This window comes from Zosterops lateralis, assembly GCF_965231275.1.
Source record: "Zosterops lateralis genome assembly, chromosome: 1".
Taxonomy (NCBI): Eukaryota; Metazoa; Chordata; class Aves; order Passeriformes; family Zosteropidae; genus Zosterops; species Zosterops lateralis.
In genome coordinates, this window is record NC_139762.1 from 78664764 (window position 1) to 78692259 (window position 27496).

Genomic DNA, 27496 nt, shown 5'->3' on the forward strand with positions numbered 1-27496 from the left:
CCTCCCAGCAGCACTGTTCAGCACACACAGCTTCCAGCAATGCTTTAGCCATCCTCCTCACTCACTGGCCATGGCTGACACAGAGCTGACTCAAAGCTCTGTGGTTCATGAAGAGAGATGCAAATCAACCAAGCCCCATGGAGAAAAGTTTTTGCATTTATCTTCTGTCTCTCCTAGGTCCATCACCTCCTGCCTCTGAGGCATGTGGATATTTTCTGGATATTGGATATTTTCTGACAAATGTTTCAGAAAGCCTCTGCAAGGCTTCCTGCTCCATCCCTGGCTAAAACCAGACTTGGACTAACACCACAAGGGATGCTGTGAATACAAACAAATGTCACGTAGTGAGGCAGCAGCAGCCCTCCAGCCCAGCGACCATGCCAGGCTCCTCTACAAAATAATTTCAAGGGACCATCACAGGGTTATATCCTGCCCGCTCACAACACCAGGCCCAAAATGAAAGTTCCTCTCCTGCCAGGGAAGCCTTCCAGCACCATGAAACCCTCACAAAAGAAGAGGGAGAGACCAGGACTTCTGTGGTACCAAAACTCCAGCTTTACATTTTCTTCAAAATCAGGAGCTTTTCATAAAAATGAAGCCTCCAAAAAACATTTGTGCTGTAATGGCACTAACATAAAAGGGCCAGAGGTAGGACTGCTGTAATATTGATGAAATGTAATGAAACAGTGAAATCCAAATCCCAGGAAAAAAAAAAAAAAAGGTATTTCCTATGCTTTGACTGGACAAGTCTTTATTCTGGACAAGTGAGCTATTTTGAAATCATACATATACCTTAAATCTGTGCTTTACACAAGTAAAACTGCATTTGAAAACTATTTCCTAGACATTGAACTCAACATCCTGAGCCAAAGCAGGTGAAGTTACCAGCAACAAAAAAACTACCCTGAGCAATTTTTAATTAGCTGAAACTTAGTAGCCGCAAACTAGACAAGAAGCAATTTCAGTGTTAGAGCTGAAGAATGAATATTGACAGTATTTCTTTTGTAGTCAAAATGAAATATTGAATGTGGTTCATACATTTTTTGAGATGCAGTTTTTAAAAAAGATGACATTCAAGCTGCAAGACTTTTTACTCCATTACAGTAAAAGTAAAAAAACCCCAAAACATTTCTTCAGCTGCTCTGTTAAACTCTTCACACACATTTTCAAGATTGGGGGAAAATCCAAAGCCAGGGCTGAGGCTTCAGTACGGTTTCTTCTTCTTGCTAAATGAAAAATAGTAAATAATAAACACATCCTGACTTTAGCTGCCTACACACTGCTTTTAGAAATATTTGTAATGACTGTGTGCTTCTGGATTTGAACAGAAAATTTGTCTCTGCCACTGACTGGAAAATATTGTGCAGCACCTGTCATTTACATAGGTACCAGTTTGTTTCAGATACATTTTATTGAGGATAATTTTCTTTTTTATGGATTTTTCTTATATACACACATTCCTAAGCATATTTGTATATATATGTATATACATGTATTTATTTATATGTAAACAGATACCTTTTTTTTGCTTTATAGATAGGTAAAATATATTCTCAGAGAACCTGGTTAAAACTCAGTACAGCCCCAGACCTGTCTCAGTGCTTCTTACTATCCTCTCTGCATTTATCTCTAAGACTTGTGATTATCGTCACCTGAAGCTCCTCTGTTTTCACCTCCCATTTCTGTTCCTAGCACGATTTGGCTGGCACCTGTGACACCTGATAAGCCAGCAGATCTGTTTCTGTATGTCCTTTCTGGATTCTTGGGACAACAGTATTGTCACCGAATTTCAAATATCTAGAGCAGAGAGATTTATGCTGATCACTGCCAGCTCCCACTACAGTCAGTGAAGAGAACCAGTCCCTTCTAGAGACCCACCCTTCTGGCTGTCCATGTGCCATTGCCTTGCACTGACAAGGCAGAGAGCCCTGGCTCAGGTGACCTGGTTCAGATCCAAACATCCAAACTGGTGAGGTAAACTCCACTGTCTGTTTTAGATTTTTATTAATTCCCCGCTATTAATACGCTCAAGGTCACAAAAATAAACGTTTTCACAATTTATCATGCAGCTGTAATGCTTCTGTACTCCTGAACACAAATAATATGCAAATCATTAAAAAGCCCACTACAAAAATACATACTTTTTATGGTATGTCTGTTTGTACCAAAAACAAGAATAAAATATAGACAAGGTTTTTGATAACTGTAAATGTTACTGTTGATGCAAAATAGATAACAATACTCTACACTTAGGTATTACAACTTTTCCCCATGCAGAGCAGAACCAAATCTAAAATAAGGAAATTATTTCATTCAGTGAAAAAACCTTTCTTGTAATAAATAAAAGTACTTGCTATGCAGGTTTTGATGAGATGAAATTATTACAGCTATCAAGCCTTCTTAATTAAAATCTACAAATCATTCAACAAAACTGAACTCAAACTTTCAGGAAACAAAACAGTTACAATACAGAACTCAGGTGTTTGTATTTAAATATATATATATATACAAATAAAAGGAGCAAAAGGGATAAAATAGCTTTCCTTTACACAAAGGAACTGAGCACTTTCCACTGACTTCAAGCATTACCATGAAGATACCTCATGCAACTGCTTTAACTCCTGCAGGCCCTGTTCCCATTTTTGCTACTGGCTTGCATTTTATTCTGCAGGTTTTAAAAAAAACAAACCTGCCTGTCCCCATACCTCTATAATAAGGAAAGGAGAGGCTTTGTTTCTTAATAAATCCCAGCCTGTGGCACAGAAAGCTTTTCACAAATATTTTGCAAGATCTAATACTTCAAATTAAGGTCCTTATTTTGAAATAATCAAATCACACTGATTCTCTTAGAAAACAGAACTGAGCAAAATATTCCATGTAGGAAGGTAAATCTCATTTACTTGTCCTGGACAGACTTCTTCAAACACAGAGGTCCAAATTAAAGACAGCAATTCTAGGCAAGGAGATTAATACATAATCAGAAGATAAAACATGTATGCAACACTGCTGAATCCACATAATGCATAGAAAAACCAGTATTTTCTGAAAATGCAGTGTTTTGGCCTGTATTCCATGCACAGCTTTCTCAGGTGAATTGCAAAGGAAATCTTGGCAGGTGATGTTGAAATCAGCCCTTAAAGGATTTACAAGTTGACCAAAGCCATAAGCAGCTACCAGGTGTGACTCTGTTGCATGTGACTTATTAACGCTGCCCTTTTTACCATGGAGAAAGCTCTGTACTTTCCTCCCTGACACAGGAGATCTTCCATTCATCTGGCACAGTATTCTTGTGTGTTGACTATTTCCCCCTGTGTAACAGTTCTTCACCTTCAGGGATCACTGCTGGGTGCAGACGGCTCAATTTCCCGTGTCTGAAGTTAAGTACAGCCTGCAGCTGCTTGCTCTGCCCATCCCTGGAGAGGGGTGTTCTGGCAACAAGAAAAGCCAAGTGGATTTGAAGCAGCCATGCAGAGGCCCCAGTTTATATCCTCTCATCCCAACTCAGTGCAAGTTAAATAGCATGGAATATAAACTGTGGGACCCTGGAATTTCCTTCTTTTGTGATTCATCCTCCCTAGCTAGAGAGAGACAAGAGTAGGGAAAGGCAGTCATTGCTTTAGGCACTTGAGTTTAAGCCATCCATGGATGTCAGAATAAACCCTTAGGCTAGCAATGGAAAACCCAGCATAACCTTTGCCTTCGTTGTCAGGCTGTCCAGTTTTTTTTGTCTGACAACCCTCAAATGTCACATTTTTTGCCTCAGACAGTATAGCAATATATTTTATGGTGATTATGGCTGACTGATGGTGAACTGAGCTGCGATGGGAAAGCAAAATGTTTACACAATAAGCCCATAAATCATTTTGTAATCATTATTGAGCATTCTCAAGATTTTACTGCTGCTGATTAGAAACCTAATTCACTGGAATTGGTCACTCACTATACTACACAAAGGAAAAAAAAAAAGTCACTGGTCCTTCACGTTCTGAAAAGGGGGATGTGAAAGTAGCGGTCATCCTCAGTCAGGAGACAAATCTCATTCCATTCCCTTCGGTATACATCCGGATAGTTTACTTGAAATTCCTCAGTGTTAAACCTATGCAGTCTGTAAACTCGTATCTTTACTTCAAGTAAGTATCCAAGAAGAAACAGTTCAACCTAAAAATGAAAGAAGTCTGTAAGACATTTATTTGTAGCCTTTGAAAACTAAACTGAAGATAATCCAAGTTAAGGCAAGTCATTTAGCTTCAAAACAGTAGACAAGGAATAAAAGGGGCCCTTTTACTAGTGGAGTTAAGAACATTAAAACTTTGAGGGCATTCCCACAGCCATTTCTCTTTTGCATGTAGAGAGAAACATTCCTCCTCCCCCTGACACCATACATAACCTGCTCCCAAGCCAGCTCACTGGGGAGCAAGAAGGGAATAGCTGTTAGTAAGATACAGCCTGAAAAAATGGGAAGCCTGCCACCTTGTGATCACTTGCTACATATGGAAAACACAACAGCAAAAGGAAAAAGTTTCTTGGTACTTTACATATATGAAACTGGAGAACTGGCGTATTCATTGATACTTCTTGCAATGGATTGCTTAATCAGGAAAAAAGGTTTGGGAAAAGTTCATATCCTTGGGCATAGCCAGGCAGAGCAGAACTTGTCCAATTATAATCAAACTGCTCCTAAATCTGACCGCATCACAATTGACTTGATAACTGAAATTGATTATAAAAAATAATTTCAGCCATTGGAAAGTGAAACAATTTGTGGAATGGCAGTGCAGAGTTTAGATGTCAGCACTGAACTAATTATAAAACAGGAAACAAAAACCTTAACACATAAAGGTGATTGTAGAGTTCTTATTACCTACTCTTAATAGACAATAGATCTCATGAGAAACAAAGGGTGGGAAGAAAAGAGAATGATGCTCCAGGGTTTGGCATAGTGGAACAGATAGGAAAAGCAAAACAATTGGTCAAAACAGCATCATCTAAAACTATTTTATATATCAAAGTTATTAGTGTTCTAAACTATGTCTTATAGATAACCTGTAGCATTTATTTTTGGTCCCCTCTTACTACAGGTTTTTTTCTTGGAAAATGAATGGCTATCCACAGTCCACTTTCCCACACCTCAAAGGAAAAAACAAATGGGCCAGCTATCATGGATGATGTATGATATAATCACCTAATCACTACAAAGACGGAATAATTTTTGTGATTTGTTGTTCATCTATTCCTTACCTGGTCTAAGCAAATAGAGTCACCTATAGAGTTCAGATGGTTCATCATGAAACTCAGAGGGTCAGACGAAGAGTCACGAGCAAAGAGAAGGTTAAAAAGGTTGTGTACGGGTTCATCTCTGCTCTTTATCTTCTCATAGGCTTCGACAACTTCATAGAGCATGATGAATTTTATGGCCTCATATAGTTTGTATTCCTTGCTTTCATCAGAAAACAGTGTACTACATATGCTTCCTCTTTCTTCATAATCTCTTGTAGCACATATTTCAGCCCACTGGAAAGCACACAGAAGAATAATATTATTAAAATTATTAAGCACTCTATTTAACACAAAAGATTGCAAAACAGGAACAGAAGCCTGGTCTAAGTGTAAAGCAGGTATCAATCAAAAGAGCTCAGGCACAACAGCATTTGCAGGCAGCAGCCCCAATCTGATCAAGGGCAATGGTTTCAGGTACAACAAGGCCAAGTGTCAAGTCCTGCACTGGTTGGTGACACCAACTCCAGGCAGCACTACAGGCTGGGGGCAGAGTAGCTGGAAAGTGGCTCAGTGGAAAAGAGTGGAAAAGTGGGGGTGCAGGTCAACAGCAGCTGAACATGAGGCAGTGTGTGCCCAGATGGCCAAGAAGGCCAGTGGCACCCTGGCCTGTACCAGCAATTGTGTGGCCAGCAGGACCAGGGCAGTGGTTGTCCCTCTGTACCCAGCACTGGTGAGGGCACACCTCAAATCTGTTCAGCTTTTGTGGCTCACTGTAAGAAGGACACTGAGGTGCTGGAGTGTGTCCAGAGAAGGGCAGTGGAGCTGGTGAAGGATCTGGAGCACAAAGCTAATGAGCAGCAGTAGAAGGAGTTGGGGTTGTTTAGCCTGGAGAAAACAAGGATGAAGGGGAAATCTTATCACACTCTAGAACTGCCTAAAAGGAAGGTGTAGCCAGGTAAGGGTTGGTCTTTTATCCCAATTAACATGTCATAGAACAAGAGGAAAACGCCTGAAGTTTTGCCAGGGGAGATTTAGATTGGATACCAGGAGAAAATTCTTCATCAAAAGTGTTGTCAGGCATTGCAAAAGGCAGTCCAGGGAAGTGGTTGAGTTACTGTCCCTGGAGATATTTGAAAGTATAAATGTAGCACTTGTGGACATGTTTTAGTGCTGGGTTAATAATTGGAATTGATGATCTTAAAGGTCTTTTCCAAACAAAATGATTCTATGATACTGTGAGGATGGAGCTGGGAAAGACAGCAAAGTACCCCGTTAGTAAAAATAGAAAAATCTATCTCACTGGCTCAACACCATTTTTATTTGGGAGCTATCCCTCATAGCATAATGCATCACAGAGTTGCTTTGAAACAATTTGTTAATTGTAAGGATTTATTCATTCTTTTGACTTAAAACTTTTTTTCTTAAAAATGCAGATTAAATGATTCATACATTAACCAGCTAGAAGAACTACAACAAGCTGAAAATGAAAGCCACATAACCCAACACTGGGAAATCAAAGAGCAACCAGAACAAAGTAACTGCAAGTATCAACTACCAGGCCCATCCCAAAAAGATGCAGCTGTCACTTTGGCACAGCAAGGGTGCAGGTGAAGGACCAAATCATCTATTTTAATTACCTCTTTTTCTTTCTAATGCTTTGTTTCTAGAGCTTAAATTAGTCTGTTTGGGGTTGGTTTTGTTTCTTTTTTTAAATTACAATTACTATCACTGCAGATTGTGCAGAAACCCCAGAGGAGCTCAAGAAAGGTGCAAGGTCTTGAAAGGCCAACTCTTTCTCTTTCAGAAGGCTTTGGGGCTACTAGATCTCCCCACATTTTAAATATGTAAGTAAGAATCATAGTCCTGGGTTGGGAATGATGGCAATCTGGCAATGCTGAGCAGAGGGGGTGGTGAGGCTGACAGGTCTTTGCAATCAAGTGCTTAAGCTTACAGAAAGAAATTATAGCAAAAATGGATAATTAGAAAATTTAATGGGGATAGAAGCAAAGAAAATACAATCGTTTTAGAAGAAAGTGCACCATTTGTTTGCTTCTTTTCAGCTGGGGGGTTAATCCAGAAGCATCTCATACAGCATGTTTATTTTTAATCAAAATTATGAGATACTACAGAAGCCACTTGATGGCAAGGACAAGCTGTGAGAACAGTGGCCTCCTTAACTTGCAGGGGACTTGTGAGGTTTTTTTTGTTTTTTTTTTTTGCCTAGTGGATCACCAAAAGCTGGATTTCTGTGCAGGAGAGGAGATGGCCCTCCCACCAACTCAGCAGTCTGAAGCTGGCAAGGGAGGCTGACTGCCCCACAAATAGGTAACCAGGAGCAGTTCTTTAACTCTGTCTGAACCCATTTCTCAAGGCTTTTATTCCTCCCAACCTTTTCCTAGATACTCACATTTGTCTTTAACGCCTCCATACATTTGCGCAACTTCCCAAAGGCATTGGGACCTGTGTATCGTTCTGGCCCAAAGCTGTACTGCTGAATCCAGTTACACCCTTGAGAATACAAAAGCTTTTCAGGGAGCTGGGAAAAAAACAGAAGGCAAGCTAATCATAAACATAACAAGAAGCAGATATAAGGTTATATAAACTTGTCTACATACAATTTACGATGTGGTTCTATCAGCTGTTTGTACAGTTCAAACAACAAAGCAAATGGACCTCACAATTCAAATGCTATAAAGGATGATGCACTAAACTGCCAACTCCTTAAGAAACTTTTAGAACAGGGCCAGCCAAAAAAAAAAAAAAAAAAGATGAAAATATGCTCTCAGCAAAATATATAACCACACTCTGGAAAAGCTGGATACTTCCATATTCAGTGAGGTATTTAGGATTACAGACACCATCCAATCTGCACATGCTTCTCTACAGGCAGAAGCTACAGATCTCACCTCTCTGCCACTATCTCTGGCCAGAGCTCCTGGAGCCCAGGGCAGGATTCCTGCTGCTCCAGCAACACAGCAGCTCCCAAGTTAGCCACTGAACTTCGCATGGATGTGGATGGGAAGTATTCAACTAACCTGTTGTGTTAAGGGAGTGACATCTAGCAGGATTGCAGTAACATTCATCCATCCACTTTTACTTTTTTTTTCATCATTTAGATTCATGTTCTCGTTGGTATATTTAGATCAGGGACAGTTTTTCAATTAAATGTAGTTCAATGGGTTTGAAAAACTTCTCTTTGAATTCTGATAATGATTCTCCACTTTGACAGCCAACATATCACTTTTCACACTGGAGAAAGTTTTCTTCTGCTCTGCATGGATAGCTAAAATGTATTCATTTAGGAAATGAATTTTACCTTCAATATATCTCTCTCCTTCATCCACGAAGGAAAAGGAATGCCTTGGCTGAATATCTGAAAAAGCACCGCTCTTACTACACTATAGTTGTCCCTCCTGACTTGTCTCAGGTATTTGATATGACAGCTCCTAAACAATTCTTCATATGCCTAGAAAGAGACCAAGAAAAATTAGCAATAAAAAATATTAAATCATGGAAAAAACCCATGTTGTTTCAAGTCCAAATCCAAACTACTCATAAGAGGGAGCTAGGGGAACAAGAGAGTGTATTTTTAAGATTTATATACACAGAAATGTTAAACACCATGTTTTTGTAAACACCTTAGACTGGCGCTGTCCCTTAAGGGTGACTCTGCATTCCTTCCAAATACAGCCACTCGTTCAAGTCTCTGCACTGCTGCTACTGTTAACATTCACATGGTCAACCAAATTAGAGCAGATCAGCACAGATTTCTGTGCTGTAACAGCATTAACCTCACTCATTTTACAGTTTGCACTGACATGTGAGATGCAGCAGCAAAAGGGCAGGCAGGAACTAGTATCTGGAGAAAACTCCTCTTGGCAAAAACATCTTCTTACATTGACCTGAATCCATCGTGCAACACAGCAGCTCTGTGCTGAAGTGGACGGCTCTTGGTTCAGCTACACACTCTGCATTACCCCTGGCTGCTATCTGAGCCCTTGTTGAGACAATTCTGAGCAATAAACTGGCAGAGAATTAGGGAGAGGACTCTACAGTCCCACAGGCTGCTCCATCACTTCCAGTTTGCTTCCTGAAGGGGGCAGCAAGATGGTCTCAATTCCTCATCCACATCCTGCTGATCTTGGTTACTTCCTCACCCCATCCCACCACCACTTCTCAACTGCATTCTGTCCCCTTACTCTTACAGTATCAGCTGAGATAGTAAGCCTATTAAACTCTTTTTTCTGAGGGAGTTTCCTGCTGCTTCAACAAGCTTGAAGGCCTCAGAGAAGCCTCTTCCTGGATGACCTGCTTTATCAGCTTACCATCTAGGTGGGCCACACCTGAAAGAGGAGGAGAGCCAGCACAGAAGTGGGAGAGTGCCTGCTTAGCTAGGACAAGGCAAGAAAGAGGGAGAGACAAGACAAACATGGGATTGTTCCTTTTGGGGACAACCAGCATGTTATGCTGGATCTCACAAGACCTCATCCTAAAATGTGCTCCTTACCATGGCAACATCTATCTGATGTAACCAGACATCCACTGACTGCTCCATATGCAGGAGTCTCCTTTTCAGGTCTGGTTATAAGAAGGCTCATAGATTTTCTGAAAGGCTTTTTGCCCAGTATGGGCTTGCAAATTTATTAGAAGTTTTGCTATCTTTTGTCACATGCTCCTCCAAACAGTTTTTGGCCTTGTGTGTTGTTCTGTGAACTCTCGGCACTGCTGTGTTCTTGCACTTAACATGGCAAAACTGGATCCTTTATCTCTGTTCATCACTTGAATGCAACTCCAGCTTTTTGAAAACTATCTTCTTTTTTCTACAAACCTTTATGCTACTGTTTATCCTTACCAGCTTCTTTTTACCCTTCAAGTCCTTCTTGGTATGCACCTGGCCTGTGATTCCAATACCATGACCCAAAGCAAATACATGTCAAATGCACTGGTGCAGCTGAACTGTCTGTCTTGTCAGCAGTGCCCTGTGCAGGGGAAGGCACCAGGGGACTGTGCCCAAAGGCATGGGATGGGCCCCATCCAGCACCCCAGCTCCCAGCCTGCTGGGCAGCATCCAAGCTGGCACAGGTTAGATGCCAGCTCCTGCCCTGCTGCAGCTAATGATGCTGGAGAGGGGAAGGCTACCAGGCATGGACTGTCAGAGCTTGGAAGATGTGGTGCTTCCTTCCTCCCTGGAATAAGAGTTTTTACCTTAAATCAAAGGCTGGCCAAGTGACAGCACCTAAGACCACATTATTTGGGCTTTAGCACTGGGGATGATTTTTCCTGTTAAGGTTGCTGTGTGGGTTGCTGGTGCTAGAAGAGGGAATTCAGAATATATACAAGACTAAAACCCAATCCACATTTTGACCTGCACTACTGCACTCTGTATTTAGACCTATGTTCATGCTGTGCCTTTTGCTTTTCATTTGACTAGCCACTGTAGCAGGCTTTGATAGCTGCTGCAGCTGTTTGCACTGAAAGTGCTATTCCTTTCCCAGGTGCTGGTTCTCCCCTGTCCTCATGCAGAGATTAAAATTTAACTCTTACCTCCCTCATCTGTTTGGCCTGCTTTGTTTCTCCTTTCCATTCTCTTGCACTATAACCAAGTAGATCAACTTCTGGCAGCACACTGAGATTCCCTAAATTGAGATTGATTCACAGATTAGTTACGTTCTGCTCTTCTGCATCTAAAGGGAAGTTAGGAGGGTGATTAACGAATGTGCAGTGACAACAAAAAACTTACTTATGAGTTGCCTCTGAAGGTAGTTGCTCCACCTGAAATACAAATGATAGAACAGGTGTCAATGAGGAGGTGTGGAAGGTCAGTATTTACTGAAATAAGCAAGAGTGTGAAAGATTAAAGTCTGAGTAATAAAAACCTACCGTTTCAGCAGCTGTGCTAAAAAGCTGTATAGCCTTCTACAATACCAAAAAAGAGCAGTGAGGAAGGACATGCTTAACATCAGCTGCACTTTCACTTTTTGCCACATGAGACACAGGGATTCCTTGCTGGCTGTTTTCCAGGACCACACCTCATGCCTTCCTAAAATGGGGATCAAAAGAGATATGGAGAAATCACTATTTTGAAGTACTTGTTTCTGTTTGTTTTCTTGCAAAAAGAAAGATCATCCAAACATGATACCACTTCAAATGAAACACAAAACATGATATGCAAAAGATTAATGTATTTTACTTAATGCACATAATTATTTCTATACTTAGTTTATACTTATACAACATAAGTATTTATATACTTAGTTTTTCAAGTTTCTAGGGACTTGGGTGCACATAGTTCACATTTCCAGGCCTTTCTGTACACAGTGAAGGCTACATATATAGTTATCAATGGAGTCACAGGAAGACTGGTATCAAACCCACTGCTCACTAACAAAAAAAGTCCCAAAATGTTTTGGGTTTTTTTTTACTTCAGGATGTGCTGATCAGACCTGTACTGTCATTATTTTGTCTCTTAGTAATGGCTTTAAAGACCAGGGGTTCATAGGACTTACTTTGTAGTCAACAAATGGGCCATATAAGGTAATATTAGCTGACTAAGCATCATATGACTGCCTGGGGAATTAAAGGAATGCTCCTGCCTCAATTTGGGTAAGTTTAGGGTCAACTTAAAACTCCAGAGAAAGATCTTCCCCAGAGATTTGGTAGAAAGATCAGGAGATCATCACAGAGGGGATGCACACTCACTGTTCTTCACAGACATAAAAAAGGACAAAATTCTGTCACTCCCCTGGCACTACAGACAAGGTAAAGGAAGGTTATGGTTGTCTATTGTTGATAAGAAGACCTACAAGTGAGAGAAGGCCTGGAGACTGAGCAGTTGAGAAAGGCACTATCTGCTCCCTAAGTGAGAAGTTTGTCCTCTTGAAGAAATCTGAATATAGGAAATTCCCAGAGCTCATGATGAACAACTGCTCTGTTATTAACTTATTTATTGATTTAGTACAAAACCTTAAAGGAACTGAACTTTCTATAAAGGCATCCACAGAGAAGGCTGAAAAGATCTTTCTCCAGGGAGTCTACAGAGGGGATTACTCATTCCACATAGTTTTATGTCAGCTGAACTTCTGCCCCTACTGGCTTTAACAGGAAATTTAAGAGGGGCTTAAATTTTCCAAGTAAGTTAAGCCCATCCACAGACTCCATGTCTGTGGACAACAATTCAGTCAGAGAGTTACATATCAATTCCAATCTTAGCAACAAGATAAACAGTGATGCACTCATTTTTATGAGCACTGTTGCATATATACAGAGCACTGCTGAAACCTGGCCTTTCCCAATATTCTGTTATTTTAGGAAGTTTTATTACAAGATGTTGTGTGCAAGTCATCTGGTGGTGAGACCCAGACCTTGTCTCTCCTGTGAACTAAAGGCAGGTTTAAGCTGTAAATGAAAAGGTGTCAATAAATTTTAAGTCATTGGAGGTAGGGTTGTTCTGAAGCTAGTTCTGAATCTCCAGAAAATGTTTATTACTGGTGCCAAGTAACAGACAACAAAACATCAGCTGTAAGGTTTGGAAATGGAAAACTTCATAGAAAAACCAGACACTCCCACTTACAGCTCGCACGCACTCCCACATAAACACACTCCCACTTCCTCCTCAGGGACACTGGTAGGCACATTCTCAATAAGCACACCAACTTCTACCTAGAGAAATTACCATCTCAGCAAAATCAAGCAACTGCAATTTTTTTCCCTCTCTTCTTTAGGATAAAGGCATCAGCATTGAAAAGAACCTCAGAGGACTGTGAATAATTTTCTGTCCACTAGAATGGAACCTGATAGCTCACAGATGCACAGCCCATGGATCAGTGGGTATTCTGGATTCACACTGTTGTATGCAAACCAATGATGATTGAAATTAACACCAATTTAAATATCCAGCATCAAAGGTAAGTTGCAGCAGACTTTCATTTCATTACTTAAAAGGACTGCATGGTCCACTCCCACATTTGATTTTGAGCAAACTGGCTCTATAAAAAATCAAGAGTTGGCCCATCTGTTAAAATGACATACTTTGCATTATGGAGTACCAAGAAACACATGTGAATGCAAAATTTCTTCCCTTACCCCTTTTACAGGTAGAAAGATGAAAGCTCTGCATCAGTTTTTAGACTGAATCAAGCAATCATTTGAAAAAAGTTTTTGATGGTAATAATCCTGAAAAAACTTGGGACTACTGAAGTTCAACAAGCTCTCTTTCTATGCATACAGTTAACAGGTGCTTGAGCAACTGCTCTTCAAGGAGGGCTGGGAAGCACAGGCTTGCTGATTTCCATCAGAAACACCAATCAGTGCCAGAGAACACGAGATAACCAAATAGTGCTCACCCGTTTTTTATTTAATATGGGGGATTTATAAATCAGTTTTTCCCTAGTAGAAAGCTTTATGGGTGACAGAAAAACCTGCAAACAAGTGATTTTGAGTATTTTTGCTACACTTGTATTGCAGCACACCTTGGACTTCGTGAACTTTCCCTCCTGTCATGGGAAAGCTGCTGTTCAAACAGCACTTTGTGATTCAGACAATACTTTCAGTGCTTATGTCACACTTAGAAACTAATTACATTTTTTATTCAAGTAAATGACATTTAGAAGTAGCAGTTGGATCACAAAGTGCTGCTGGTAAAAAAACATCATGAGTATAAATTAAAGAAGGCAGCAGCTTAAAATAGATCTTGCCACCCCCTCCTCCCTGCACTTTCCAAAAGTCTTCAGAAACCAACTAGCAATTAAATTAATAACGCATTAGGGGGGGGAGTGAAATAAACCCACAGATTTTTAAATGAAATTAATTCCCTGGGATATGAGCACAATTAATTCTGTTCCTCAGGAGGCAGTAACAGGAGCAATTGGGGCTGTGACCAGTTGCTGGGCTCCCATCTTCTTGAACACTAACTGTGAGCATCAGCATGACAGGGAGGCCTGACTCTTCTGCCATGCAGACATTTGGAAGAACAGAGGCTGAACAGTGCTGGAGTAGGAGCTGATAGCAGTGTTTATCTTACAGTGCAAGTAGTACACCACGTCTTCTTTTCATGCCACATCAGCTTCCTGCTAGTGGCAAGCCTTAAGCTTTTACCCCCTGCAAAGTCAGCAGGAGAGACACACAGAAGGAAAAAAAACCAAAAAAAACCAACCCAAAAACCAACAAAAAAGGCCAGTAAAAAAGATAAGTAAGCGACATGTGCAATATCTGTTTTATTCTCAAGTAACTCAGGAAGAATCTCTAAAGGATTTCCTTCACATTTGACTCCCTCACAACCTTTTTGGAGGCTGCCACCCTAAATACGCCTAATTGATGAAATGCAAAATGTCAGAGATCAGCTTGGGAGCTAGCAGAGAGCAGCGTATGCACCACTGAACACTCCAGCATGTCTGATGGTGCAATCACCCTATATACTGTTTTTCTCCATACCATTAACGAGGCCATCAGAAAGATAACAGAGCATCTTCCCAAATTAAAACCTGACAGAATGATTTCTTTTCAGGACATTCCTCTTCAGTGTCTTTTTGGTACTGAAAGCACTTGTCACCATAAAGTGGCCAGGCTTCATACTCCCATCACAGAAAATCGTGTTCCTAGTTCCCCAAAAGTAGGTATAGCCTCATCCAAAAAGGGAGGCAGAATGTGGGACTCCTCGGTGCCAGCCCTGAAGCTGCCCCACCTGTACCTCTCCTCCTCCCTCCTCTGTTGGATGCAGAGCTAGGAAGGGAGACCCCTCAACTGAGACATGCAAAGCTTGGCATGGAGGTCCAAGGCTGCCTGTGTTCAAGGTGGGCAGGCAAAGTTCTCTTCATGCTGTTGCACATTGTTTTCCAGATTGTACACCATCAGCAACAAGGTTTGTTACAGAAGAGGCAAATCCCTCTTAGAAGGGAAAACAAACTCACCCCTATAGGGCAGGCACAAGGGGGATGCACACGTGTACATAGACCTCAACTGAATGAACCAAGAGGGAGACACAGAAAAATTATTCAAATTCAGTACCTACAAAAGATTACATCCCATTAGAGTTTAGAAGAGAGAAATATGCTTTTTTAAGTGGTGCCAAGAGATCACAAATTCTTTGATTTCCCAGTTTATTATCAGCACTGCACCAAAAAAAAAAGCAATACTGAAAACAGATCAAACATATACCAAGATAGCTGAGAAGCACTGCTTAATTCAATAACTACTTCATTACAAACCTCTTCCTTTACAGAGTAAAGCAATGAAAGCAAAGTCAACTTGTTAAGCAACATTCACCTGTTCTAACAAACAGGAGAGATGAGGATCTCTCCTTGGTATAATAAGGAAAAGAAAATAATTTACAGACAAAGGTGGTAATCGTCAGTGACTCATCAAATGTCCAACCATGTCTGCTAAACAAATATCTTCTACTCAAAAAACCAAATGAGAATCACAGGCCCAAACTGTAAGTAGAATCACACAAATAACTAGAAAACAGAATAGTTTTCGTAACACTGAAGCCCATCAGCTGCAAGAAAGATTTTATATACACAACTCTTCTGCACAGGGCCCAAGTGCCCTCTTAGCTACCTCAGTCTTTCTTTTTTTTTTTTTTTTTTTTTTTTTTTTTTTTTTTTTTTTTTTTTTTTCTGAAAAATATAGAAAATATAGAGCTGGCAGCCTTCTTCAGACTACTTGATTATCAAGAGGAACTGCTGGTGTTAATGTACCTATCCAGTTGTGACACATACTTATTCCTACTGTGCAGCAACAGCCATAATGTGTTCTCACCTACTGGGTGATTATCTAAAATGTGCCCTACTAGAATTACCTTAACAAAACCAATTTCAGCTATATAATCAAGATATTAATGCATGCCTTAGCCTGCACATACCATTTTCTCTCTACAAATGCCTATGAGAACAAAAGGAAAATTCAGTTCTTCATTTCCTGTACAATTCAGCTTCCTTTTTAAGGCACAGGGAGCTTCATCCAAGATCTTCAGTGCTTAGCTCCGCTCCCATTTAAGTAAGAAAAAACATGACAGAAGCCTTCTGAGAATTTACAGTCCAGAATACTGGATGAGAAACACATAAAAAGCATTTCATGCCATTAAAAAAACATGAATCTCTCTAAAACTCTTATTCCTATTACAAAAAAAAAAAAAAAAAAAAAAAAAAAAGAAAGAAAAAAGAAAAAAAAAATCTCCATTTAAAGAAGGAGCCTCTGAAATCTCTGCTACTGTTTTTTTCTTAATGTGGAAAAAAATCTGTTCCTATTCAGAATTGCTATTTAATGCCTGTACACTTCAAACAGAACTTACGTAAATGCACTAAATCTATTATTTCAAAGAAGCCCACTCTAAGAATTCTTATTCTGCCTGCTGCAGAGTTGCATGTTGAGTCATCCCTAATGCCGCTCATGGTTGTTTCACAATTCTCAAAATGCTTTTGTTTTTGGGTTTTTTTTAATTTTTTTTCCATGCTGAATCCAAAGTGACAGAATAAAGGAAATACCTTCCTCCTGAGCATCTTAAGTGTAGCTGACAAGTATAAATACCTTGGGTTTTTATGTTGCTATGTCTAGATAACTGAAACCTGGTTAGGGGGAAAAAAGAAGTCTTACTTAAGCAATAACAGTAATTTTCCTCCTCCTCCTAATATTTAAATCCTGTTTGCTAAACAGCACAAGACTTGCACCAAGCACCCCACCCTCCAAGGATGCACAGTGAGGTGCTCAGGAGACTGGGGATACCCCAGGCAGCATCGTTCCTGGTCTCTCCAGGCAGAGTCCAGTGGAGCTGCCCCACTCCTGGGCTTCCCTGGTGCAGGAAGTGCCCCTGGCTCTGCCTGGATGCTGTGTAAGCACACAACACAGGACAGCCCAAGGAATTTTAAGCCACCTGTTGATAAAAAGTTGTCCTAACTGATATCCAGGAAAAACAGCATGATCAAGTAACCCATGAAAAACAAACAAAAATCAACTCTTTTGAGCTTGTTTAGTGCCCAAGGAGAAAGCCAGCCCCATCTCACCAAACTACATCTATATTGCTCATCATTCCCATGGCTGTGCAGGGTCTGACTGCTGCACCCCACACAGATTTTGTGTCTGTCTTCAGGCCCTCTCCTGAGTGTACCTGATTCTGTGTGCAGACGGTGCAGAGCTGTGTACTTTTCACGTGGATTAGTAATTACATATAATTTATTACTAATAATCACAAATGATTCATATCTCCTGGTGGTGCACCAGACCATAAAGCCTGCCCTTCCTCAGCAGGTATGTGCAGAGGTTATTCCAGCAGTGTTACCTGTTTGCTAGGGGGTTTTACATGTGTCTTGCCCTCTTTTCAAGACAGATTAGAAGCACAAAGCGAGGCCAAATAAAGCAAAATATCACTCTGAATGCATATAGCAGAAATTGGTCTTGCATCTCTTTCCCTCTGCCTCTCAGTGTCTAGTCTGACAAAAGCCAAAACTTCTTTATTCTGCAGAGCTCATGGTATTTGTATGGAAGCAGCTGGAGTGTTTAAACCCTGCTCTCTCATCATCATTTCAAGGGCAGCACTTTCAAACTGGCGTATTTTAAATAGCTCAAGAACACAGGAGTCCTCTGCCTTTTTGTGAGAGTGCATTACCAGGCACTTCTGGCCTAAAATATTACACCAAAAAACCATAGTGAAAGGTAAAATTGACTGCATCGAGACAGTAACTGAAATATAAGTTATCACTTAGTGTAATACCAAAGTCATAGCTAAGAGAAACATTTCATAAAAATGTGATTCAAGAACTCAGAACATTCTGTGCGAATTCTACTTGTAAAACCACATTATTATTAGTAGTAGCAGTATTATGCATAATAATATCATTGTCATTATTGTCACTGCTAATGCACAGTTGGTATTTTTACAAGCATTTGGATGCAAGAGAAGTCTCAAGCAAAGCACTCTAGACATCAGTTGCAGGGATCAAGAGACCACAGCTCCCTGACACATCTGCATTTGCACAAACTGCCTAAAAAACAGACAAGTTATGTGGCAAGGACTAAATAAAATACAAATCATGCAGCCCTGTAAAATGTAATTAAATGTATCTTGCATATTGAGCTCTTTTTGAGGGGCTGACACGTGGCAGAGGCACAATGTACTTTCACTTGTAAAGTAAGAAAATGAAATACAGGGTACTGCATAGTCTCTGACATGGAACCCAGGAGTATAATTTTTAAAGTTCTTCATTTATATGAAACCCCCTATTTTTAAGGCCTTGACCTTTGGCAAGAACGTCACAGCTCAAATTCATGTGCAGGAAATGATCCAAAATGAAACCAGAATTGAAGGACAATAAACATATCCCAAGCTGCTCACAAACAAGGCCCTGGCGTGGTGCTGTGCTCAGAGCAAAACTGGGGAAAACAGGTAGGGCTTCTCTTTGTCATATAGTCCTGAACCAAATATTTAAATTTGCAACAGACTGATTTTGCACAAACCTGGCAATCAAAACTTTTCTGACCATTCAAGGGAGGTGATTCTGCTCTCCACTGTCATGAGACCCCACCTGCAGTACTGCATCCAGCTCTGGGAGCCCCAGCACAAGAAGGATGTGGCCAAGAAGATGATCAGGGGATGAAGCACCTCTCTTATGAGAATAAAATAAAAGAGCTGAGGTTGCTTAGCCTGGAAGGCTCCTAGAAGACCTTCCAGCACCTAAAGGGGCTTACAAGAAAGACAGAGAGGCAGTTTTTACAAAGGGATTTAGTGACATTACAAGGGGTGATGGCTTTAGATCAAAAGAGGGCAGGGTTAGGGTAGATGTTAGGTAGAAATTCTTCACGGTGACGTTGGTGAGGCATTGGGACAAGCTGCCCAAAGAAGCTATAGATGTTCCATCCCTGAAAATGTTCAAAGCCAGATTGGATGGAGTTCTGAGCAACCTGGTCTAGTGAAAGGTGTCCCTGTGCACGTCAGGGGGTTGGAACCAGATGGTCTGTAAGGTCCCTTCCAGCCCAGGCCATTCTGTGGTTTCCCTGGTGGCAGCTGACCTTTGGCAGTGCCAAGCACCTTGCCTTGATGCTGCTTTGCAAGAGCAGACTTGATGACGGCCAAAGCCTCATGGACATCACGCCATATCAAGGCACTAGTTTGATGCTAAGGTACACATTTCTCTCTTTCATAGCATCACTTACCAACATGACCACCCTGCCCTGGAAACATAAAAGCTCAACGCTTCAAATATATGGAGAACCTCAGCAACACGTTATGTACGGACAAGGCACCTGAGACAGGGTCCTGCTGAAGACCATGAGTAGAACTAGGGGAAGGACCAGAGGCTGAGCACATACAGCCACATCTTGTCACACCTTTAACCCTCCACCATCACAGAATATGGCCCAAGTAAGGCAACACGCATCTTCTGCTCAGTCTACAGCATTCTCCTGTAGAATGCTGTAGAAAAATGTTTGTTGAAAGAAAGGTGTGGGCAGCATAAGTTGCCTTCCTTGACACAGCCCTCTGCACAGGTATGTAGTGGCACCTGTCCTCACTGGTGACATGGGGACAGGAGCTAGAGACACACTTCCTCTCTCTGTCAGGAGCTTCCAGCATGTCCCTAGAGGCTACAGAGAAATCCCAAGCATTTGGGTCTGGATCTTAAGGATGCCAAAAATGTATAGTGTAGAACACTGAAAAAATGGGAAGAAGCTACAAGCACAGCTTAAGGCTGAAAGGAAACTAAAAGATGCTGACTTCAAAATTTCTCAGAAAATTAATAAAGAAAGCTGTAGAAGTTTTGAAATATTTTACAATGTTTGAGTTCACTGGAGCCCTCTCAAGAAGTGAGCAGTACTCCCCTTATTTCCCCTTATGTCCTCATCTATGCTGGGACGAAACTTTTACAGGTGGTTTTTTGTTATGCTTTTATGTTATCAGGCAACAGAGAGTCCAACCATGGGTTGTACTGTTCATGGGAAAAACCCCAAATTTTGTAATATACAAACTAAACTCCAACACCTCAGAACTGGTACAAGATCCCTAGCAACAAACTCCCTTCTTAAAACTGCCAGTGACTGCTTTCACATTGCTGCCTGTGACTGAAGAGGTGGAACTCGTGTTTTCTACCACAAAACACTGACTTTTTCACTAATAAGTAGCTGTTTCTCTGTCTTTCTGAAGGGCACAGCATTGTTATCTGATCCAGAGTACTGCAACCATGCACTGAGGAACTGGCATCTGCTAAGCTGGGAACCCCAGCAATGGGGCCCATGGGCAAAGTTCCCTGTTGCTGCTACACGCTGGCACCAGGCCAGCTGCATCACCCCAGGAGTGTGGGAAGGATGCCCTGTGTTCACTGGGCATTCCCAAATTCCATCAAAGCAGAAAACAGATCCTGAAGTGATTCAGGGCCAGATGTCAGACAGCAACTCAGATTAGTGTTTCACTTTAAAGAGTAGTATAATTCTTTTAGAAGTCAGATTGCCATAAAAACGCCTTTAGAATATGACTTAGGCAGCCCAAAGGTAATTTAAAAAAAATAATTTCACAGCCTAAAACAAGAGGAGATTAGGAAGCTCCTTAAGGTAAACCTTATGCCATTCTAATCACACCCAAATTTAGTTATGCAAGAGTAATGAGAGCAGTACAATTATATTACCTTTTGACTCCTGCGCCCTGGTTATTCCCTGTGTTTTTAAAACAAGTAAATTACAACCATAATCATCTCCCCTAGGACAGTTTGGCACCATGACTCCCACAGTTCAGCTGTGTGGGGTCAGGAGGTTCAGCAGAGGTTCTTCTGAAATCTCAAACTCATTTTGCCTGGGTAGTCATGCAAGATCAAACATTTTCAAACATTAAGCTCAAGAAAAACTGCATACATTTTTGAGAAACCCTTTAATGTTTGTTGTCTGATCCTTGGTAGATAAGATGTGAAGATTCAACTGGGAACTGTACCTAAGAAACAAGGTGGACAGAAAGTCTTGATGCTGAATGGGAAATGAACACCACCTAGGCAGGCAACATGTTCCAAACAGTTAAACAGAGTGAAAAAAACCCCTTATATCCAAAAAAGGCAAAAAATCTCAGAACTACAAAATTTAATTTTTTTAAAATTCCAAATACAGATATTTATTCATAAAAGCACTTAGATTTAACTGCTGGCCAGCATTTTCACGCTGTTTCTTCCTTCAACATCAATTCTATCACCCTTCACCTGGTAGTGTTTATATAGAGACAGGAAAATGGCACCTTTTCCTCTTACCATAAGGAGACCCCCTCAGTTTCTAATCGAACTATCTGTCCACTAGCAAAGAAATTAAATTCTCAAAGAAGCACACTTGAGTGACTACAAAAAAGCTTTCTTAGCCTGTCATTACTTCCTGTTTCACATATTTTGCCTCTTTGTTTCACCACTTGCTAAAAGTGGAGCGGGCCCGAGGACGGAAGTGGGAATAACGGTACTTGCAAGAATTAGCAATGGAGCAATGGAGCAGGTAGCACCGTGCTGGCATAAACTCACTCGCTAAATGCCACAGAAATCTGGTTCCTTCTCCACTGCAAAAATGAAAGTATAAGCTGCATTCAATTTGTACAGCTCCTCCAAAGAGAAAACAAGCTGGTTTAGTAAGAAAGGCAGTGCAAAACGAGAGCTGGATGAGTAACCACCAAAGCAGAAATGTATCACACAATGTACAGCAGAAAACCAGCTGGTAGGGCACAGCATCCTCAGTCTAAAAGACTATTTTTCAGTGACGTAAGAAATCACAGAATCATTTAGGTTGAAAAAGGCCTCTAAAATCAAGTCTAACTGTTAACCCAGCACAAGCAAGCCCACCACTAACCATGTCCCCAAGTGCCACACCTACACATCTAATAAATATCTCCAGGGATGGTGACTCAACCACTTCCCTGGGCAGCCTGTTCTGATGCCTGAACACCGTTTCAGTGAAGAAATTTCTCCTGATATCTAATCTAAATCTCTCCTGGTATGACTTGTTACTTGGGAGGATAGACTGACCTGGCTACAACCTCCTTGAGGTAGAGAGCAAAAACATCACCCCTGACCCTCCTTTCCTCCAGGCTAAACAACTCCATCCCCTCTGCTGCTCCTCAGGGGTCTTGTGCTCCAGACCCTTCCCCACCTCTGCTGCCCTTCTCTGGGCACACTCCAGCCCCTCAAGGATTTAACTGTGAAAGGGACGCAGAACTGGGCACTGGATTTCAGGTGTGCCCAGGAGCGCTGACGGCAGCTGGACAATCCCCCTCTCGGTGCTGCTGGCCACGCTGTCATTGCTGATGGGGGCCAGGATGTCCCTGCCCACCTGGGCCATGAGCTGGCTCCTGTTCAGCCCTGCCTGACACCGGGGACCACCTGCGGCTGCCCCTTCTGGGCTCTCCTGGATCACACCTGCAGCTATGAGCCCCCTTTCCCTAAACATTCACTCTTCGGATGGGAATACAAGCCAGTCTGCAACACGTAAATTCATTCTGCACACCGTAAGGAAACAAAAACAAAAACAAAAACAAAAAAACAAAAAAAAAAAACAAAAAAAAAAAAAAAAAAAAAAAAAAAAAACAACCAGCCCCGAAACAAAAGCGCCAAATCCCGGCCGAACACCCGAGCTGAAAGCGGTGCACGTTCTGCTGTTCTACAACTACGACTCTGCTCAGAACGGCGCTGATTCCGCACTGGGGACACAGCAGCTCCCAGGGCAGCCCGGCCCGGCCGGCATTTCCCACACTGGGGACACAGCGGTTCCTCAGGGCAGCCCAGGGGCACGGCCGGCATTTCCCACACTGGGGACACAGCAGCTCCCAGGGCAGCCCAGGGGCACGGCCGGCATTTCCCGCACTGGGGACACAGCAGCTCCCAGGACAGCCCGGCCCGGCCCCGGGGCACCGCCGGCATTTCCCGCCCCCCCGCCCCCGGCGGTGCCCTCAGCCCTCAGGGGCGGGGGACACAGCACACACCGGCGGTCCCGCCGGCCGGGATGGCCTCAGGAGCAGCTTTCCCGGAGCCGCCACTTCTGGAAAACGGCCCCCGGAGAGCCAAGTGGAAAATAAGATGGGGAAAGTAAAGAAACAACAAATAAATAAAGCCAGACCCTGGCCGCGAGTTGGGGACCCCCGAGCCCGCCCCCCCGCGCCTCACCCGCCGGGCCGCGCTCCCGCCGCTCTCTCCCCGAGATCCAGCCCGGCTCCAAAGGCACCGCCCGGGGCGGGGATCCCGCGGGGCCGCCCCGCTACCGAGCCCGCCCGGCCCTGCCCGGGAGCCGGGGAGGATGGATAATCTATCCCCGAGGATAACCCCTCGGCCTGTCGCTCGGAGGAATTCTCCATTTCCCCGGCCGCCCCCGCCAGGGAGGCGCGGTTTGTGCTCGGGGGTCTCCCTGCGCTGTTTGTGGCACATGGAATCGTGCCATGATGTGGCCTGGAAGGGCAGAGATCATCTACTTCCAGCCCTCTGCCATGGGCAGGGACGCTCCCCACCAGACCAGGTGCTGAAAGCCCCATTCAGGCACTGAACTTTCTTGGGATGGGGATGCCCGAAACACTTCCAGGGATTCCAGTTCCCTGAATGCAGACCAACACCATCATCATCTGTTTGAAATACAGCCATTAAATGTAAACACAATAACTTTGAAGTTATTGGCTGGTCTTGGTTTTTTCCTCTATCATTAAATGTTGATTTCCTCACCAAGTCTCTCTTTAACAAGACAGTGTGCATTCATCCAAGAAGAAATTCCCCTTTGCCAAGTACCTTCCCTTATAATAAACTTTTATCTGTTATTTCTCCCAGAGGTATGTAGAGAATTTGCATTGACTAGTTACACATTAAAGAACAGCTTTCTTCCATCTTGTTAAGGACTTTGCAGGAAAAACCAGGAAGGAATTGCGATGGTCCTTCCTAACAAAGACTTAAATCTTTTACAGAGTTACAAGCAGTTTGCTCCAGTACAGAGTCAAGACAAACTTACACAGTCTTTTATTATTGGAATTTGTTTGTTGTTTGTTTGTTTGTTGGGTTTTTTTTTTTTTTGTGTGTGTGTGTGTGTGTGTGTTTTTTTTTGTTTGTTTGTTTTTTTTCCTAAAATATCACAAGACATTAAAATGGTTGAAAATTGAGACTTTTCATGAAGCAGTGAAGAGATTTGTATCACCTGGCAGGAATATCAGGTTGTTTCTCCCTCCATCTCAGTTAATCTGGGCAAGGAACAAAATAGGCAAAACCTACTAAATATTGGTGTGCCAGGCATTCACTTAGGTGCACTCACAGAAAGCCACAGACACATTTATCCAAGTAAAAGAAAATCTAGGCTTAAAACCCAGCTAAAAATAGCAAAAGTAAATAGTTGAGTTAAGAGGCCTAAAGCTGTCAGTTGTGTAAGTAGCACTGTGTGCTGCTCCATCAAAAAAAATGCATTTGGACAAAACCAATTTCCTAAGTGCCACCTCTGTGCCTCTCCACAGCATCAGTTACCTGGTGCTTTCCCTCTGCAGACTGTGTTTAATGTATCTGTGTCTCGGGAGATGCAGCTGAGAGAGGTGCTGCCAGGATCTACCTCTCAGGGCCTCTACCTGCGAAGGCTGGAAGGTGGCTGGAATTTACTTATTTCCACATCTTGTCTGCAGTTATCACATACTTCAGCTTCCCTTTCCAGCTTTTTTCTTGCCTCGGGAAGGCCACTGTTGGTGGCAGAGGGTGGTTAGCATTGCAGCTAAATCCAGGTTTGCATCTTTCTGCCTTCTCTTAACCTGTGTTAAGACCTTAGGATTTAATTGGTGATTTCTTTGTGCAGGCAGGCTTGAAAGTGAATGTTTATCTGGCTGCTGACTCATCAGAGGAGAGAGATGAAATGTATAGTACAAATGCTACAGATCAACCACTGTGTCAGTGAGTCCTTCCCATTTCATGGCTCTCTGCTCCCTCCTCTGTGCATTTATTGAGCACTTTGGGCAATCTGGAGCATGGCCTGGAGTCTCTATGCAGGGAATAAGCCCTGGGACAATCAATCAATTGATCAATCAATCAGAGATCACTTACCTGAAGCCTCTTGAGAGACTTTTTTAAACTAACACTGTCCATACTGCCTTTTCTATCTCCTTAATCTCTTTCTGGACCTATTCCCTGAGTCATGAAAAGCTCTCTAGGACCTTTTTCCATTTACAGGCTTTGGCAGGAACATGTTATCTCTCCTCCTTGTGAGTGAGATGGGACAGCCTCTTCCTGCCTCCCTCCTTGGTGTTGGATACACACAGCACTGTAAGACTGAGCCAGGTAACACACAACCCTTCTGCACTGTTGGACTGGTCTCTCTCTGTATGTGCTATTCCTGTCAGCTGAATGTGGGTTAGGATAATCCTGGAGAGAGCAAGCCAGATCCAGGTCTGAGCTGGGATCCACAGCAGAAATGGAAATAGCAGCTAACTGGAAGGCAGTTCCTTTCACAGACTCTGCAGAGTTGGAAACGTGCTGCTACAAAGGTTCAGAAAGCTTCAGAAAATGTCAACTTCTCCAAAATATTTCAGAGAATCATAGAATGCTACAGGCTGGAAGAGACCTTGAAAATCATCTAGTTCCGCTCCTCCTGCCAGGGATGAGGCATCCACAGCCTTCCTGGGTAACCTCTTCCAGTGTCTCATCACCCTCACAGTAAAGAATTTCTTCCTAATGTCTAACCTAATTTTCTCCTCTCTCAATTTGAACTCCTTGTCCTATCACTGTAGTTCCTGACACAGTCCCTCTCCAGCTCCCTGCAGGCTCCCCTCAGATACAGGAACGTTGCTATGAGGTCTGCACACAATCTCCTCTTATCCAGGCTGAGCAACCCAAACTTTCTCATCTGTCTTCCTGGAGGTGCTCCAGTGCTCTTTTCAACTTCATGGTCCTTCTCTGGACCTTCTCCAACAAAGCAGTGTAGGGAGACAGAGAAGGCCTTACACAGCCCATGCATTCAATAAGTTTCAGCAGAAATAATGCATTCTCTGCTTTGCCTCTGAGTAGGCAGCAGCTCTGCAGGGACCAGGGGACAGCTCCAGGGAGCTCAGACTGGAAGCAGCCTAAATTGGATTCTCTTCCTCCAGACTTCCTGGTCATGGTATTTTGCATATGTTTCTGATACTGAAACAAGGCTATGTGCTGATGGCAAAGTTCTACTGCTTAGGGATATACATGACATTTTCTTCATTTAGGAGAGTATTATGAACTTTCCCACAACATGATCCTCCAGGTTCTTCTGCAGGTCATGGCATTTCCAAGCTGCAGCCATGACTGTGACTACCTCCCTCTGCTTGTACCCATGTGAGAGTGCACAGCAATTACAGCAAAAGCTTATACTGAAAGCCATTGCTAAGCAAGTGTGAAGACATTTTAACTGTCTGTTTAAACCCACAAATCAGCAGCCAAAGCAACTGCTGTGCTCATGTGCAGGTGAGCAGCAGGATTATAATCATGGCACAAACAATGTAAACAATTCCAAACCAGTGCTGAGACAAAGGCAACAGCGTCCAACCCAGTAAAAGTAGGAAGCCTAGGTGCAAAGCTGGTGACAGCTTCCTCCTTCAGTTTTTTGAGCCCAGTTTTACAGTCAAGAGCCATTTCTTTGTTTATTGTAACTTATTACTACTATTAAGGTCAGGTAGTCAGACACATAGGTAAAAGTAGTACTCGTGCAGCTGTAATCAGCAGCACAGGATTTTTCTCTAACTGATAATCAGCTTGTTGATGTGCCAAAACTTATAGCACAGCAGTAGGAACTTACCAACAGTTTTCTCTGAGCTAATTCTGCTTCTCTTTTCTTGTTCAGTGAAGTGGTCTCTGTTCTTGATGGCTCTTCTGTCATGTTGCTTCTGCATCTCCTCTCCAGAGTATCACCCCCAGTTGGATTTCTTTCCCCTGAGTGCTTTTTTCTGGGGTTAGAAAATGAGTCTCTTCAGACTCAGCTTGTCTTCACAGATCAACAAGCTGTGAAAGGATCTGGCTTCCTGTTTCATTTCCGTTAAAGTTTTCAGAGTCACACAGGCTGTCTATGCTTCTCCATATCCAAGCCACAAGAAAAAAATTGAGCGTAACTCAGCTATTTATAAAGGTCACATTGCACCTCCCTCTGCATCTCTCAAGTTGTTGGAGGGATGGAGGCTGCAGGGTGTTTTCAGACTGTGATGTAGCACCCATACATGGTCTCTGTCTCAGTGGTAGTCCACAGAGAGTCACAGCTTCTCCTTTTCAGCTCCAATGTCACGTTCAATTGCTAAACTCTTAACATTACTTATCATGCAATCAGTGTGCCTCCTGCAGTTGGACTGTGAAGAGGAAACAGGTGGTCCACA

At 42.4% G+C, this 27496-nt stretch overlaps 1 protein-coding gene across 2 annotated transcripts; it reads right to left on the bottom strand.

Moving 5' to 3' along the window:
* Positions 1-174: 174 nt before the first annotated feature.
* On the bottom strand, positions 175-27183 carry OTULINL (OTU deubiquitinase with linear linkage specificity like). 2 transcript variants are annotated; one of them, XM_083878632.1, is made up of 8 exons: positions 26929-27183; positions 11098-11257; positions 10958-10989; positions 10762-10853; positions 8534-8683; positions 7625-7753; positions 5239-5511; positions 175-4158 (listed from the first exon to the last, which is right to left on the bottom strand). In XM_083878632.1, exons 1-8 carry the CDS (start codon positions 27020-27022, stop codon positions 3979-3981), a joined length of 1110 nt encoding a protein of 369 aa, XP_083734758.1. In that variant the 5' UTR covers positions 27023-27183; the 3' UTR covers positions 175-3978. The 2 variants fall into 2 exon arrangements, with proteins under 2 accessions (XP_083734758.1, XP_083734759.1); XM_083878633.1 differs by lacking the exon at positions 26929-27183 and adding an exon at positions 23319-23375.
* Positions 27184-27496: the final 313 nt, after the last annotated feature.